Source organism: Equus asinus, chromosome 24, assembly GCF_041296235.1.
Source record: "Equus asinus isolate D_3611 breed Donkey chromosome 24, EquAss-T2T_v2, whole genome shotgun sequence".
Classification (NCBI taxonomy): Eukaryota; Metazoa; Chordata; class Mammalia; order Perissodactyla; family Equidae; genus Equus; species Equus asinus.
The window spans coordinates 38,339,847-38,355,380 of NC_091813.1; the positions used below are offsets into that span (position 1 = coordinate 38,339,847).

The window sequence follows — 15,534 nt, forward strand, 5'->3', positions numbered from 1 at the left end:
TCTAGTTCTATGTCGTATGCCGCCACAGCATGGCTTGATGAGAGGTATGTAGATCAGCTCCCAGGATCCGAACTGGCGAAGCCCGGGCCTCCAAGCGGAGAACTTAACCAACCAGCCATGGGACTGGTCCCCCCCAACTTTTTTGAAAGCAATTCTTTACTAGATTTTTTTTTACCCTCCCTGACAATACCTGCTTTGTTCATATCTGGGATAACCTCTCTTTTCTTGAGTTAATGTGATTGGGAGGTGTTATAGAAGATATTTTGCCTGAAAAGCTTGCACTGTCTGGATGTTTTTGTTTTTTTAATACAAAATTTTAAACTCTGGCTCTGGATCAATAAAAATTAATTATTCATTTTATTTAATTAAGGTAGAAAATGGGTTATCCTAAGGAATTACGAAGACTTCTTTAAATATTCAAACCCCAGTGATAAATATATCAAATTAAAGTTGAATTTGAATTATTTATTTTGAAGAGATGTAATGTTAGGAAAGTTGTAACCCACCGTCATCAAATTGTGACTATTTCTGTATCTTTATTTTGTATTTATACTACATAGAAACTACAATTTGAACTCAGGAAAGTAAGAGATTCAGTTTTTCATTTATTTGACATTAAGAAACAACTACAGGTTTGCATTTCTATCATTGATTCTTTATTCCTAATTAACTTTTATAAGCACTTTCCAATTGCTCAATTATTTTTCTGCTCCATATGTGAGATCTTACATTTCTAATTACATATGCTTACTAAAGTCATCATATCTCACATTTTAGGAAGTTCTATGTATTTTGCCTGAATGAAATTTTGAAGAAAACTACTAGTTTTTAGTGGAATAGGCAAGGGCTTTGAAGTCAGGAGTGAATGGATTCTAATTTAGCTTTATCACTTGATAACTGTATGAGCTTTGACCAAAGGATTCTTTCCTGTAGAATGATACTACTTAAGATTGCTTTGAAGATTCAGTGAAACCTTAAACACTTACCAAGTGCTTACTCTGTGGCAGCCACTGTTCTAAGTGCTTTGTTATGGGATAACATTTAATCTTTACAGCAACTCAGCAATAGCCTCTATTATCACCCCTTTCTTCAAGATGAAGAAACTCAGACTGAGGATTTAAGCAACCGCCCAAATGTATACAAATGGCAAGTGGCAGAGCCAGAGTGTAAATACAGTTTGGCTCCAGAGTCCATGATCACATTACTATTCTCCACTTATGCAAGACATCTAGTTTGGTTCATTAGGCATGTAAATACATATTATCTTTCTTCTTAGCTTAAGTCACCAAAGATTTTAAATATATTCAGGGTACTATTTCACAATAAGTTGATTACTCTGGAAACTACACTATCAATTTAGTTAAAAGGATAAGAGAAATATTTTAAACTGCTGTGGTGTCAAATAACAAATTTTCTATTTCTTCCTGATTGCAAATTTGTCCAATCACTGTAGTATCTTTTTGAGTCCTAATTCTTCCTATTTAGAGGTGTTGTTACCATACCATGACTTCTGACTAATTTAGAATAGGTAGTTTGCAGATAGTATAGTCACCTGACATTCATGTGTCAAAAGACTGTTGATGAGGTATGAATTACAAGCTATGAAAATGGCTTATTCAAGGGAGTTTAATTTGTGAATGACCGTGCTGAGAGTACGTGGTGTGAAATTTGAAAGAGAGAAAGATAAATGCTCTCTATTTTAAAAGTACTCGTTTCTCAAGGACGGAAGGTGTCAGGTATCAGGTGCTTCCCCTTTCATTCCATTCATCAAAGCAACAATAAGGAAGAGGTTCTGTTGTAGGGCAAGGTCCTGGTTAGGTCACTCATAACTGAAGAGAGATGCTATCAGGAGGAAGGATGGCTGGGACAAGAATGAGGGAACTGACCGAGACACAGCTGGTGGAAAGTGACAAATGGAAAGGACATGTTTTTAAATTGTACTCTACATTTTATGACCAAAATTATATGTTACAGCGTTATTCATTGATTAAGGGACTTGCATCTTTTGGGAGAGTTATCCTTCACAAATGTCAAGTATCTTCTGAAAAAAGGTTTAGAGTAAAACAAATAGAGAAATGCTACTTTGTTCTTTTTTCCTGGAAGTAAGATGCTGGAATTTGCGAGTGAATATGTATTTTGGGCTTTTAATATAATGAGTACCATAAAAATTGGGCTAAAGAATCCTGATTTCTGAGTTAATGGACACAAATTTAATACAATTTTCCCAATGCTTAACTTTATAGCTTTATAACAATGTAGAGGATTGATTATTCTGGAGCTGTGTGCAAAATTTTAAGGGATAATGTTCTGTACTTAAGGCAAGATCTATATATACATAGGTGCTAAAAGAAGCAATTACTGAAGAAAAGAGGCAAAATCATATTTAGATCGTGTTAAATTTTGGTAGCAATACCAAAGAAATTTTGCCAATGTGGATTTATCTAAAAGGGCACATCCCAAATATTGAAGTTCATAGAAAAGGTAAGCACAGAACTCTGTGTACTGAAATCACACACACACACACAAGTGCACACATACCTACATAAAAGTACAGAAAACTTCCCACATTTTCTCTATCTTGTAAGAACCGTGTGATTATTCCTTTTTTTGCCAGGTGGTATTTTTGAATATGTGGAGTCTGGCCCAATGGGAGCTGAGGAACTTGCATTCAGATTTGCTGTGAACACAATCAACAGAAACAGAACTTTGTTGCCCAATACCACTCTCACTTATGACACCCAGAAGATAAACCTCTATGACAGTTTTGAAGCATCCAAGAAAGGTAATTGATAGATATTTAACATTATATTTTCTGCAATTCAAATTTCCAGGTATTCTTAAGAGATTTCTTAATTGCAAACGTAATTAACAAGTCATTAGGAATATTTTCATGCAAATGTTTCTTTCCAAAGTGCACATAAATTTTCTTAGGGAAGGTAAGGTGATATGATTACCTATTGCAAAACATTTGCTTATAACTTGAAATGCAATTAGGTCTGCAATAGTGAAATTGGTTTTTTCCCCTTTAATCCTTCTGTTTTGTTACTAAACTATCCCTATTTCCATGAACCCACTAAATAAAATAATATACATCAGTGAACTTTCTCAAGTTTTGCAATCCATTCTTTTACCTTTATATGTATTATCTGTCAATTCCCTTGTATTGTTACTGTGGTCTCAATTTACTGATTGCCTTGAAAGTTTTGTGGTTCCAAGTAATTTCAAAAAAGTCAGCCCAATCTTAAAACTTTATTGGAAAATTTTGAACAACTTTTCGTTTGTGAATACTCCATGCCCATTTTTGTAACCACTTGATGTTTCTTCTTGTAGCTGAAGATTAATGGCCAATAAATGAAAATTGGATTATATGTGGAAGTAATTAGAATATTTCGTGAATTTTGTTCCTCTTTTAATGTTGTTAAACTGTGTTTTAAATTATAAGACTAGGAAAATAACTTTGTGAAATATGAATTTAACGCTTATGTATGAAGGAAGGTAATAAAGAAAATATTATCAAGGCATTATTTTGACCAAACAACAGTCTTGGTAGTAAATGTATTTTGAGAGACATTTCCATCATCTTACTTTACCTAAGTAGGTGATCTTTTCTTTTGCATACTTAGCATTCGTGTAACAGGAATTGAACTTCATAACATAGATTTTTCTCAAAGAAGTGGTCTTCCAAAGCATTTGTTCTAAATTCATAGTTTTAAAACAATGTTTGCTTTTCTGTAATGCTAATATTGTTTTATTAGCTGCCTTACATTGATGGAAATGTACATAATTATTTATAATTCTAACTTGGTCCAGATTTCTTCTAGTTTCATTAATATTAATAGCAACTGATAAGGTAGAGTATTTCTTGAGATGAAAGTATCCTTCTTTTCCCCAGCTAACTAATGTTTATCAAAGCGTATATTCTGCCTGCCTTTTGAATTCATATCTTTATGAATACAAATAAGTTTCCACATTTCAGAACCATGTCAGGGTGATGAAATGTTTTAAAGGCTGAAAAAAAGGGTAAAGGTTATTGTGAAATACTACATTTGTCATCATAATTGCAAAATAAGTCATTAACTGCAAGACAAGTGCATTTGATTAGTGACATAGTTCATGATTATTCCCATTAGAAAGAAGAAGCTCTATCTGAAATGAAATCATTTAGACCAAAGAATATGGAATATGAGTGCGGTATAAATAAAATATTAATAGATTTCTTAATGGTAACTTCAAAGAAGCAATGTAAAAAGACAGACGGGAATGTTCTAAGAACAAGCAGGTTACTGTCTTGGAAATGCCCTAGCAAAATTATGAGGTGTTAAACTCGTTTGGTTTCCAAAATATTAGAAGGGATTTATAAACTTTGTCACTCATTAAAAATCCATTGGGAATTAAATTCCTTAAATGACTTTTACCTGAAGCGAGGTAAAGCTCCAATAAGTGTATGAGTAACTTCTTTTGTGAAATGTTGAGAGGGTGGTTTGTATCTTATCTTGTGATGCTCTTGCTTGTTGAGCTATTGGTGGTTGGAGAGCACAGCAATCTGTAAAAGGATGATGGAGGGAGAGATCTAATATAGTTTTTGAACCTGTGAGGGCTCAATATATGTATATATTAATAATGATATTAATGATTAATTATAAAATAACTTAAATAATTAATTTGGGCATTCTCTAAGTTTTTTAAAATTCTTTTTCCAAGGCAAGAAAATAATAAAAAATTAAATGTTTAAATTTTTTCTGATCCATTGTCTTACACTTTTAATAGGTAATACTGTTTTGCTCAATAAATCAGTATTTTGATCCATTAGAGCTTGACTTATTATTTGTTACATACATTGCTTTTAAATGACTCGTCTAATAACTGGAAACTCTATTTCTTATTTGAAACACACTTCAGAACATTCTATATAAATTAATATAAAGTTTTTAACTTTTCTTGATCTGTGACATCAAAAACCTGGTGAAAAATTGTGAGTGAAAAATTTCAGGCTCCAACCTTTCTACTAATTCAAAATTCCAATCCTTATTTAAAAAGTAAGAATCTCCTAGTAAAAAATAACTTATTTAGATTATATTGAATTTTTGGAGAGAGTTTAAACAAGTAGGGTTTTTTTCAACTAAAATTTATTTATTGTTATTAAACATCTCTATGCTTAAGAATCCATCCATCACATTTATTTATTTTTTCCTGAGAAAGATTCACTGTGAGCTAACATCTGTTGCCAATCTTCCTCTGTTTGTATGTGAGCCGCCACCACAGCATGGCCACTGACAGACAAGAGGTATGGGTCCGTGACCAGGACCTGAACCCAGGCCACTGAAGTGGAATGCACTGAACTTAACCCTTAGGCCACTCAGGCTGGCCAATTATTACATTGTATTTTATGCAGCAAAATCACTGAAGGAAACTCTCAGAAAATTTCAGACAGTAGAATCATAAACTATTTTGGAGGGATTTGGTCTGAACCCCTAATAGATGCCTAAATCCCAATAACAATTCTCCTTCGTCCTGTTTAAATGTTTGCAGGGATGGGCCAACCATCACCTCTTGGAGAAGACTTTCATTTTTGGACATTTCCTACTTCCCTTTCAATTTTTTTTTAAATTTAAATTGCATTAAAATTTGTGAGAAGTTTCTAACCATTTGCCCTAATTCTTCCTTTTCTAGTCAAATGAAACAAACTTAAGTCCCTTTCACAGGCCAGACGTTCAAATATTTAAAGATGATTTTCATGTTTCCAATAGTTATTTACTTTCTGGGCCCAAACTCACTAGTTGCTTCAGTGTACCTTATAGAGTTTCACGTCTTGTCACAGTCCATCTATTCTCATCTGAATACCTTTCAGTTTGTTTATGCCTCTCTTAATTACTGCAGTTATTATTGATTAGAATAAAATTTCCTACAAGTAAATATAAACTTTAAAAAATAATTTAGAATAATATAAAAGACCTATAGTACCCAAAAGTCAAATAAAGATGATTAAATACGTATCTAATGATTTTGATGTTCTTTCTACTCAATGAGATTAGTCTACATGAAATCGCCCTCTATGGGCTATATCAGGATTTGTATGGGTGTTTGAATACTTAGCTTGATCAATGTCATCAGATACGTGCACATATTTAGCTATATGTGTCCATAGCTTTTTGGATGGAGACGGGGGACACCAAATGGCTTCTGATTAAGAATTTGAAACTGTAGAGGATGCCAGTGAATTTGGAAAGAAACTTTGTTCTCCTAACTCCCTGATATGAACTATTCTCCCAAAATGAACACCCCCCCCCTTAAATTCTAGAATATTCCTCCTCTGTCTTTCTCCTTCCCTCTCTTCCTCCCTTGATATCATTTGTAGAATTTTTTGAACATTGAGCTGCAGGTGTCTGAGTGAATTGCCCTTCTAACAAACTGAAAATGTTTGGAGTTAGACAAAATGTAAAATTAGCTAAATGTAGATGTTTTATTAAAGAAAAACTAATCTTTCTTCAGGCTAATGCCTCTGGGTTTACAATAATAATGTGGTAATGTTGGCACACTGGCATCTCCCGTCTCATTATTGACAGACTTCTATCTCCTCTTCAGCCTGTGATCAGCTGTCTCTTGGGGTGGCTGCCATCTTTGGGCCTTCACACAGCTCTTCAGCAAATGCTGTGCAGTCCATCTGCAATGCTCTGGGAGTTCCCCACATACAGACCCGCTGGAAGCACCAGGTGTCAGACAACAAAGATTCCTTCTATGTCAGTCTCTACCCAGACTTCTCTTCACTCAGCCGTGCCATTTTGGACTTGGTGCAGTTCTTCAAGTGGAAAACTGTTACAGTTGTGTACGATGACAGCACTGGTAAGAAAAAACAGCAGCCTTTGGGGCTATGCTTTAAATGTAGATGATTTTCTGAAACCCATTTGAGTTCTTACTGTATTCTGGTTTCATTTTGTTTTTTAAATTAAGAGATGGAAAGACATTTGGAATGAAACATCAACACTAATTTCACACATGCAAACAAAGAACACCTAAATCCTATACTTTTCCTCTGTATTTGTAAAATAAACACATTTTTTGTGTGAAGAGTTAACTAGTGTGAACTATATATTGGTAGAAGGATAAAGATAGTGTGAAATCTAATATTGAAATATATATTCAAAGAATTTTTCTGCTAGGTTCAGGATAGTTTCCCAAAGTCAAGCCTCATGATTAGCTGTCACTAAAACTTATCAAGAAATTCAGAATTTTGGCTTAATATTTTGTCTAGCTGTTTATGTGCAAAGAAGGTATATGACCTTATATTTGTATAATGTGCTAAAGTTTAACAAAGTTTTGTCTCAAATTTGAAACAATATAATACTCATAGAAATATTCAAAGTTTTTGGAATTATGTATAGATACAATTTAGGGACTTGGAAAATAGAATTACTAAGTGGTATTTATTTTAGTGTCGTCAATGAATATTTAAACGAATATTTGCTGGTTAGAGGTTGTCTGTGCTTTCTTGTTTTAGTGTATGTTATTATTTTTATATATGAATGGTATCCATTAAAAACAAGTCTCATAGATAAACTTAAGAAAGTAAACAGTAGGGGCTGGCTTCATGGTCCAGTGGTTAAGTTCATATGCTCTGCTTTGGCAGCCCAGGGTTTTGCTGGTTTGGATCCTGGGTACAAACATGGCACCACTCATCAGGCCATGCTGAGGTGGTGTCCCACATAGCAGAGCCAGAAGGACGCACAACTAGAATATACAACTATGTACTGGGGGCTATGTAGAAGAAGAAGGAAAAAGCAAGAAAGTAAACAGTAAGAATAAATTATTAATTTTCCTTGGAAGTTACGTGGATGAAGGAAATACATACTATTTTGTTTATTATATAGTGATAAGGAATTTCACATTAAGATGTTTATCAACAGTTTAAATAGTGCTCTTTAAATTAGAATGTAAAAATATTTTATTCTAAGACATTTCACTGTACCTTCATGTTTACATGAAAATTGAAATCAATTTGAATTTAAGTTCTTCCAAAGTATGCCAGGAGCACACTTTGTTCGTGCATGCAGTATTTAGAACTGTGTGCAGAAATTAGTCCATTTGCCAATAAAATTGACCATCTGCAAATTGACAGATAGGAACTCTCCCAAGAGAACAGGGAACAGGGAGTTACAGGAAAGAGAAAACAATGAAAATAATTTTTAAAACATGTTCATTGGGATAAGAAAGATTGAGTCTAAATAGAAGAATTTTGCTTTCTGATTAAAAAAAGTAAAATGTTTATAAATAATTTTAACTTAGAAATACATCAACAAAAGTTTTAAAAAATAACCTAAGTACCTTTCATGTGTCTTTTAGCTCAAATTAGACATATTAAGTTTATTGTGTTATGTTTTATTCCTAAATCATTACTTTTCTGTCATTGGTAAAGTTCTGCATGCCAAATTGTGAATGGCAGGTTTTATGTGAATGATTTCTCTGGGGTTGTACAATGTGATGGTCCAGGGCATCCTCAGTTATAAATTGGTCCACATGTTTGTGGATGATCATATACAGAAATATATAAAAATGAATACATGTGCATTGGGAATCCATGGGTTATTGACTTCTCCATTCCCTCTGATATAATTCAGGTGAATGCTGCCCATATATCACATATCCTTATCTATACATGCACACACACAATACACACACACACACGTATATCACATATGCATATATACACATATGGATGTTGTACATTTGACATCTTGTATTTATTTCTTATTATCTTAAAACTCCCCATAGTAGAAAGAAAATTGGCAAATGTTCAAAATGTGTCTGGCTATACCACCTTTCTTCACTATTCTGTTTGTAAGGAGATAATGGGATTTGAGATCAAGGTCATATCACAATTTAGTAAGAGAAAGTATCATATGTAATTGATCTTCTGCTTTAAATAATGTTATAAACATTTATATCATTGAGGAAAATTTAAATGGAGAAATATATACAGTGACTTAATTAGATGAATATATATTTGAAACTTTGGCCTCAGGTTAAATTTATTAAAATATTTATTAATATTTGAAAGAAACTTTGCCACCCTCTTCACTTGGAAAGCGACATAGATTCTTGGAAATTCCAAAAGTCTTTGATTATTTAAATATTAATGCTGAGTGAGCATCACTACAGAATTATTTGTAGAGTAGGTATACCTTAGAAATCCTCTGAGGAAAAAAAGGCTTATGATTACTCTATTTTATGCAATATTTATTTCAAAAAATATTGATTGAGCACCTGCTACACGCCAGGAACAATTACAGGTGTGAATATAGGCCAGTTGAACTTCCAGTTCCTATTTAGGCATACATGATTGTTGATGTTTTTATTATTCTTTGTAATGAGGTAATTGCATTTGTAACTGGACACTGGTAGTGTTATTTAATTTAACAAACACACTTTTGAGAACTTGGCTCTTCTTGATTTTTTATAGGATAGAACTCTAAGATAGAAGATTCCCTTTAAAATGTATTTGTAACTATACGGAAGTGGACTTTTTTGATGTCTTTTTGGATAGGTTTAAAAGTTTCAAGGTAGAATTTTAATAAGGGAATTCATCAGATAGACTTTGTAAACTTCCCAAGTAAACAATCTGACTTTTTGGTCGTGTGGGAGGAAATCTGATTATATCTCGGACTGTGAACTGAAACGGGAAAAAATCTACCTCATACCCAACAAGATAAACATTATTGACTCCATTATGGACTTATGTATCTGCTTATTACTCCAGGACACATTTGCCATTTTATTTACATTTCCTTTTTCCCTTTTCAGATTTATTTATTATGTATGCTATTCCTCCCATTTATATTCATTTCTATTTTGTTGTGTTGTCCAGTTTGATACATGATAATTATACTTTCATCCAGCCTTTGTTCCCACCCCCAAAACAAATGGGATGATAGATGAAATATAGTGCTGGAGTAGGAGAAATTCTTAGAATGATGTTAACAGGAGCTGTTTATTTTTTATGATAATTAGCATTTGTTGTTGTCGTGGATGAATGATTTTAAACACCCTGAAAGTCTGTTATAGCTCTGAATGATGTCCAAAAATGATGGAAAAGAATTGGCTTCAGAAACAAAGCTGTGTTTCTGTCAGTCATTTTGGAACATATGATTCATTTTAAATATAAACTAAAAATAAGTTGGATAACTGTCAGCTTATAAGCAATTCCAGGATAAGTTGTGAATATTTGCTTTAAAATCCATGTGTTTCATCTTTGTTTATAGATCAGCAGTCCATTAACAAAGAACTCTGGACTGGAAGGTAGAATCCTAGGATTCTATTCCCAGCTTTGTTACTAAATTACTGGTACAACTTCGGAAAAGAGAAGAGATGAACATGACCATAAAAAGGAGCTATAATGCACGAGGCATCATGCTAGTTGCAATTATATGAACTATTTCCCTTAATCATCTAAACAATTCTATGAGTCCAAGAGGAAACAGGTTATCACCCCACCATTCTGCTTCCTCCTGTGACTGGTTCTTTCTGCCACCAGCAGATCAAGAGAAAAACCTGAACATCTTCCTTGATTTCTTCCTCTCTTCAGCCCCACAATCAAGCTCTAATGGTTGTCAATTCTACACCTCCATGACCTCTCAAATCTATCCATTTCTTCCATCCTCTGCCACTTGCTGGGTCAAGATCACCTTCATCCATCACCTGGATTATCACTAACAGCCTCCTAACTCGTCTCCCTACTTCAAGTCTGCGTCCACGAATCCAGTCTCCACACTGCAGTTAAAGTAATTTTTAAAAATGCGCTTCTGATGCGTTCTCCCTTTAATGGCTTCTCATTGCTCCAAAGAAAATTCAAAACTTTTTAAAAAGCCTTAAGAGACCTGATGTGTTCAAGTCCCTGAACCTCCCCAATGACATTTGAGTCTAAAGCCCTCACTCATGTCTTTTCAATTGAGACATTAAACTTCTTTCAGTTGCTGAAAATACTATTCTGTCCACCTGAAAAGGTCTCCTTCTGGCCCCGACTCCTCCAGCCCACTAAGTGCACACACATGTACACATGTGCATTGGCACATGCATGCTCATGTATACCATCTGGCTTAGATGTCACCAAAAAAGGCTACCCTTACTCCAACTCCCAAGCCTGGAATAGGTCTCCCCCAACACCTCCTTAGCTCTGTGGTACTCCCATGACCTTCCCCATGAGAACATTCATCATATTATGAATGACTTTTCTTGGCTGTATTTTCCACTGGACGGAATACACATCTGAGAAGGATGAATCCTAAGGCTCCTCACCATTCTATCACCTAGATGTTGCCTGGCTCATGGAGGTATCTTAATAAATATCTAGAAATGAATGAATAAAGAGGTATTATATCCATTGTTTGGACAAAGAGACTCCAATGGATTAAGTAATTGACCCAAGGTCAATTCAGGTTAGGTAGCTTTTTAGTACTTGCCATTGAGTAAATAGATTCAACAATAATTTTCAGACGAATAGACAAGATTTCTTTTATCATTTCAAAAATTTTATAAGAAGGCAAGAGTGAATTGTGCTTATATCTTATTTCAACTGTAATTAAACGTATAATTACTCATGTACTTGTTTGGACAATCATTATCAAGCATCTTCTGTATACCATGTGCTACATTAGGTACAAAGGACAGTATTGTAGATAAAACTTTGACTAACTCCATGGGCTCGGAGTGAGAGGGAGAGAGAACATGTGCAGGACATTATTATAGTGTAACTAGTGCAGATAGAGACAAGAAAACAATATTGTGGTAGCTTAGGAGAGGAAGGTTTTAAAGCTGCCTAGAGAAGGCAGAGGAGAGGTTTGGAGAAGGTGACATAATCATGAAGTTATCAGGAAGGACAAGTAGCAATGTTTCAACTAGAGAAGAGGCTGAAGGATACATGTGTAAAGGTGAGAATGCCTAAGGGAGCCAGTTTGTCAGGAAATTGCAAGCACTTCATTATGACTGAGCATCAGAAATAAGGAAGATGGGAAATGATGAGGGAGAATTTATTAAAGGCCAGCATGGGAGAATTTATTAAATGCCGGCATAGGAGAAATCACAAAGAGCTTTTTACTAGCTACTCTGCCTTTCCTCCTCACCCGCACCCTGGAATCTGCATGATGATAGCAGTGCCAGCCATGTTTGCATGGTATGATTCTGCTTTCCAAACCACCATTGAGTCCCTCAGGGATGGGCATATACCCATCCAGTTCCTTTCCTAGAAACTCAGAAAAGGACATAGATAGAGAGACATCCAGCAGCCTCGACTATAGTGATTGCTATGGTCTTTGATGTCAGAACATTCTGCATTGAAATCCTGGCTCAGTTGTGTAAATTTCAGCAAGTTATTTGACTTTAAAAAGCCTGAGCTGATGCATTTGTAAACTGAAGATAATACCTACTTCAGGTAGAACAATATAGAAGGAGTTAACAAGGACAGAATGATGGCACAGAAGCCAGAGTAGGAGAGTTTTCTTTTTTCCCTAAAGAAGAGAGTGGTCAAAATTGTCAAATGCGTCAGAGAGATAATATTAACACTGTCCTTTCCCCTGTGCTTCATGGAGAGGGAGGCAGATAAGAACAGGAAAAGGCTAGGGGGAAAGGAGCTGACAAAGAGGCTCAGGCCAATATGTTGTGCTTTTGGAGTTAGTTTAATAAAATGTAAAGTCAATTACTAGTAAAACTTTATTTTATCATGGGCGTGTGTTTAAATAAGATAAAATAAAATAATTCAAAAGAATAAGTTAATATTAAAGTATATATTCCTGCAAGACACTAATTTTTGAATAATATAACATTTTTTGAATTGTAAAACATATACCAAATAATTTCAATTTTATTTCAGGGAGTGGGGTAATTTGAATCTAAAATGATTATATGTTGCACATTCTAGGTACAAAACTTCAAGTTCTCTAATTCCAAGTGCAAATACAATTAGCAATTATGAGTTAAACCTAATTATTTGGATATAGCTGATTACATAGCTTGCTGTATTAGTGTTCCCACAAAGTTGCTTTTGCTTGAATGTAGTTTCTTTATTCCTATTTAAGCAAGCATAAAAATTATTTGGAATATTATTGCTTTGGTTCTGATCACATGATAGTGAATATTTTTAAAGGTCTTTAAAGAACTAATTCTTCCTCTAAGTTTTAAAATCTTTAAAATGTATGCCAACACTAAAATACAAAAATAACGTTTCTAAATCCTCAAAGATCACACAATAGGTATTTCTGCAGATAGTGACATAGATACATATATAGGTCTAAAGAAATAGAAGGGGCATGTCTCACAACAGACCTCAGTAATGAATAATATTTGCCTTTTTTGAAAAAGAAAAGAATCTTCAAGTGAGAATAATTCCCTGCTGATGGTCAGACACTGCAAAACACTGCCATTTAAATGTTCTAAATTTAAATCAGCAACATATTGGCCTGAGCCTCTTGGTCAGCTCCTTTCCCCCTAGCCTTTTCCTGTTCTTGTCTGCCTCCCTCTCCATGCAGCACAGGGGAAAGGGCGGTGCTTATATTATTTCTCTGATGCATTTGACAATTTTGACCACTCCCTTCTTTAGGGAAAAAATAAAACTCTCCTACTCTGGCTTCTGTGCCATCATTCTGTCCTTCTTAACTCCTTCTTTTCAGTTATTTATTCCCATTCTCATACTCTCTTAAACTCCTTTTTTTCCCCTGCTCCTAAAAACTGATATTGTTCAAGGTTTTATTCCCAAGCTTCTTGTTTTCTACTTGTTTACCTCATTCTCCCTAAAGCCTTTCATCTGACTCATGCCTTCCTCTGCCTGGATGCTGTCGACTCACCGATCTACATCTTCAGTTGTTTCTACCAAGTTCCATACTGCTGATCCGGCCACCCACTGATCATCTTTATTTGGATGTCTCGCGGGTATATCTAACCCAACATGACAAAAGCCAAACGCATTATCCTTACCGCAAAACTTGGTTTTTCTTCTAAATTTCCCTTTTCATTGGGTTGCCCAGTTAGATCACTAGTGATCGTTCTAGATTCTTGTCTTTCTCTCATCCCTCAATTCCAATCAATCACTTAATACTTCTCATTTTTATCTCATATTTCTCAACGTTACCTCTATCCTGCATCCCCACTGCCCGTCTTAGTTAACATCCTTATCATATACCACCTAGACCATGTTGTGCCCACTGCTCTATTTCAGCTCATCTATCTGATGCAGACAAAATGGTCTGTTTTTGAAATGATAGTCTGGTGATGTTATTCCCAAGCCTCAAAGCTGTTTAGTGGCTTCTCAATTCTCGAAAGAATGAATTCTAATTCTGCAGCATGACACATGCAGTCTCCGTCATTGGCCCTCATGCCTCTCTGATTTTATTTCCCTGGCATTTCTTCTCTCGATATTTATGCTACACTTTCCTTGAATAATTCTGGTTCTCCTTTACCAATCATCCGCTACTGTCTTAAGTCTCTATGCTGTGCACAAATTTTTCTCTCTGCCTGGTATGCCTTTCCCATTTGGTGATCTAGTCACCACCTTCAAGACACAAGATACACCTTAAAGCATTTTTAGAAAGTATAAATGTGAGGACACCTTCCCTGACTCCTACTTGTGTGAAGTGGTAATTCTATTCTTTGTGCATCTGACCCAAGTGTTAGTTTAGTTGATAAAGCAGTTTATCTTCAGTTCTATGTAAATTGAATTTTTAGCATACTCACATAACCCATTTAGTGGTGATGCTTTCCTGGGCATGAGAGCTCTAAGTATTTTATAATTAATTCATTTATCTATTCATTTCTTCATTTGTTTTTTTATTATTCAACAAATAATTATCAAGCATTTACTATGTGTCAGCACTATTCTAGGTCCTGGAGAACAAGGGTGAACAAAACAAAAATTCTTTTTTTTTTAAATTTGGAGGAGTTTTGGAGAACTCTGAAAACTGAAGATTTTTGTGACATCTGGCATTTGTTTTATATGTGTATGTTTGTTTATATATGTATATATGTGCATGTATTATTATATATGTATATGTTCCATCATTTTCTTGGCAACAGTAATGTCATTTCTTTTTTCTTTTTGAGGAATATTAGCCCTGAGCTAACTGCCATCAATCCTCCTCTTTTAGCTGAGGAAGACTGGCCCTGAGCTAACATCCGTGCCCATCTTCCTCTGCTTTCTATGTGGGACGCCTACCACAGCATGGCTTGCCGATTGGTGCCATGTCTGCACCGGGATCCGAACCGGTGAACCCCGGGCCGCCCAAGTGGAACGTATGCACTTAACTGCTGCGCCACCAGGCCGGCCCCTGTCTTTAAAATAACTCAGTGTAGAGACTTGTTCACACAGAGGCTCGCTTTTATATTACTTACTTAGTAATGATTGTGGTCCATAGCACTGACCCCTAAAAAAAAATGAGAACATTCATTTTTAATTGCAATAAAGCTTCAGGTAAAGAAGAAGAGAAATAAGGCTAACATATATCCATTTCTGCAAAATGTAATAGCTCATTTATTGGATACTTCATTAAAAGTAAATTG

At 34.9% G+C, this 15,534-nt stretch overlaps 1 protein-coding gene across 5 annotated transcripts in view; it reads left to right on the forward strand.

Annotated features, from left to right (window-relative positions):
• Positions 1-15,534, forward strand: part of GRIK2 (glutamate ionotropic receptor kainate type subunit 2) — a 627,117-nt gene that overhangs the window by 218,982 nt on the left and 392,601 nt on the right. For all 5 annotated transcript variants that reach the window (XM_014841096.3, XM_070496405.1, XM_070496406.1 and 2 more), the window contains exons 3-4: positions 2,615-2,782; positions 6,583-6,840. In XM_014841096.3, the coding sequence (XP_014696582.3) occupies positions 2,615-2,782; positions 6,583-6,840 (426 nt within the window). The remainder of the gene's footprint in view (positions 1-2,614; positions 2,783-6,582; positions 6,841-15,534) is intronic.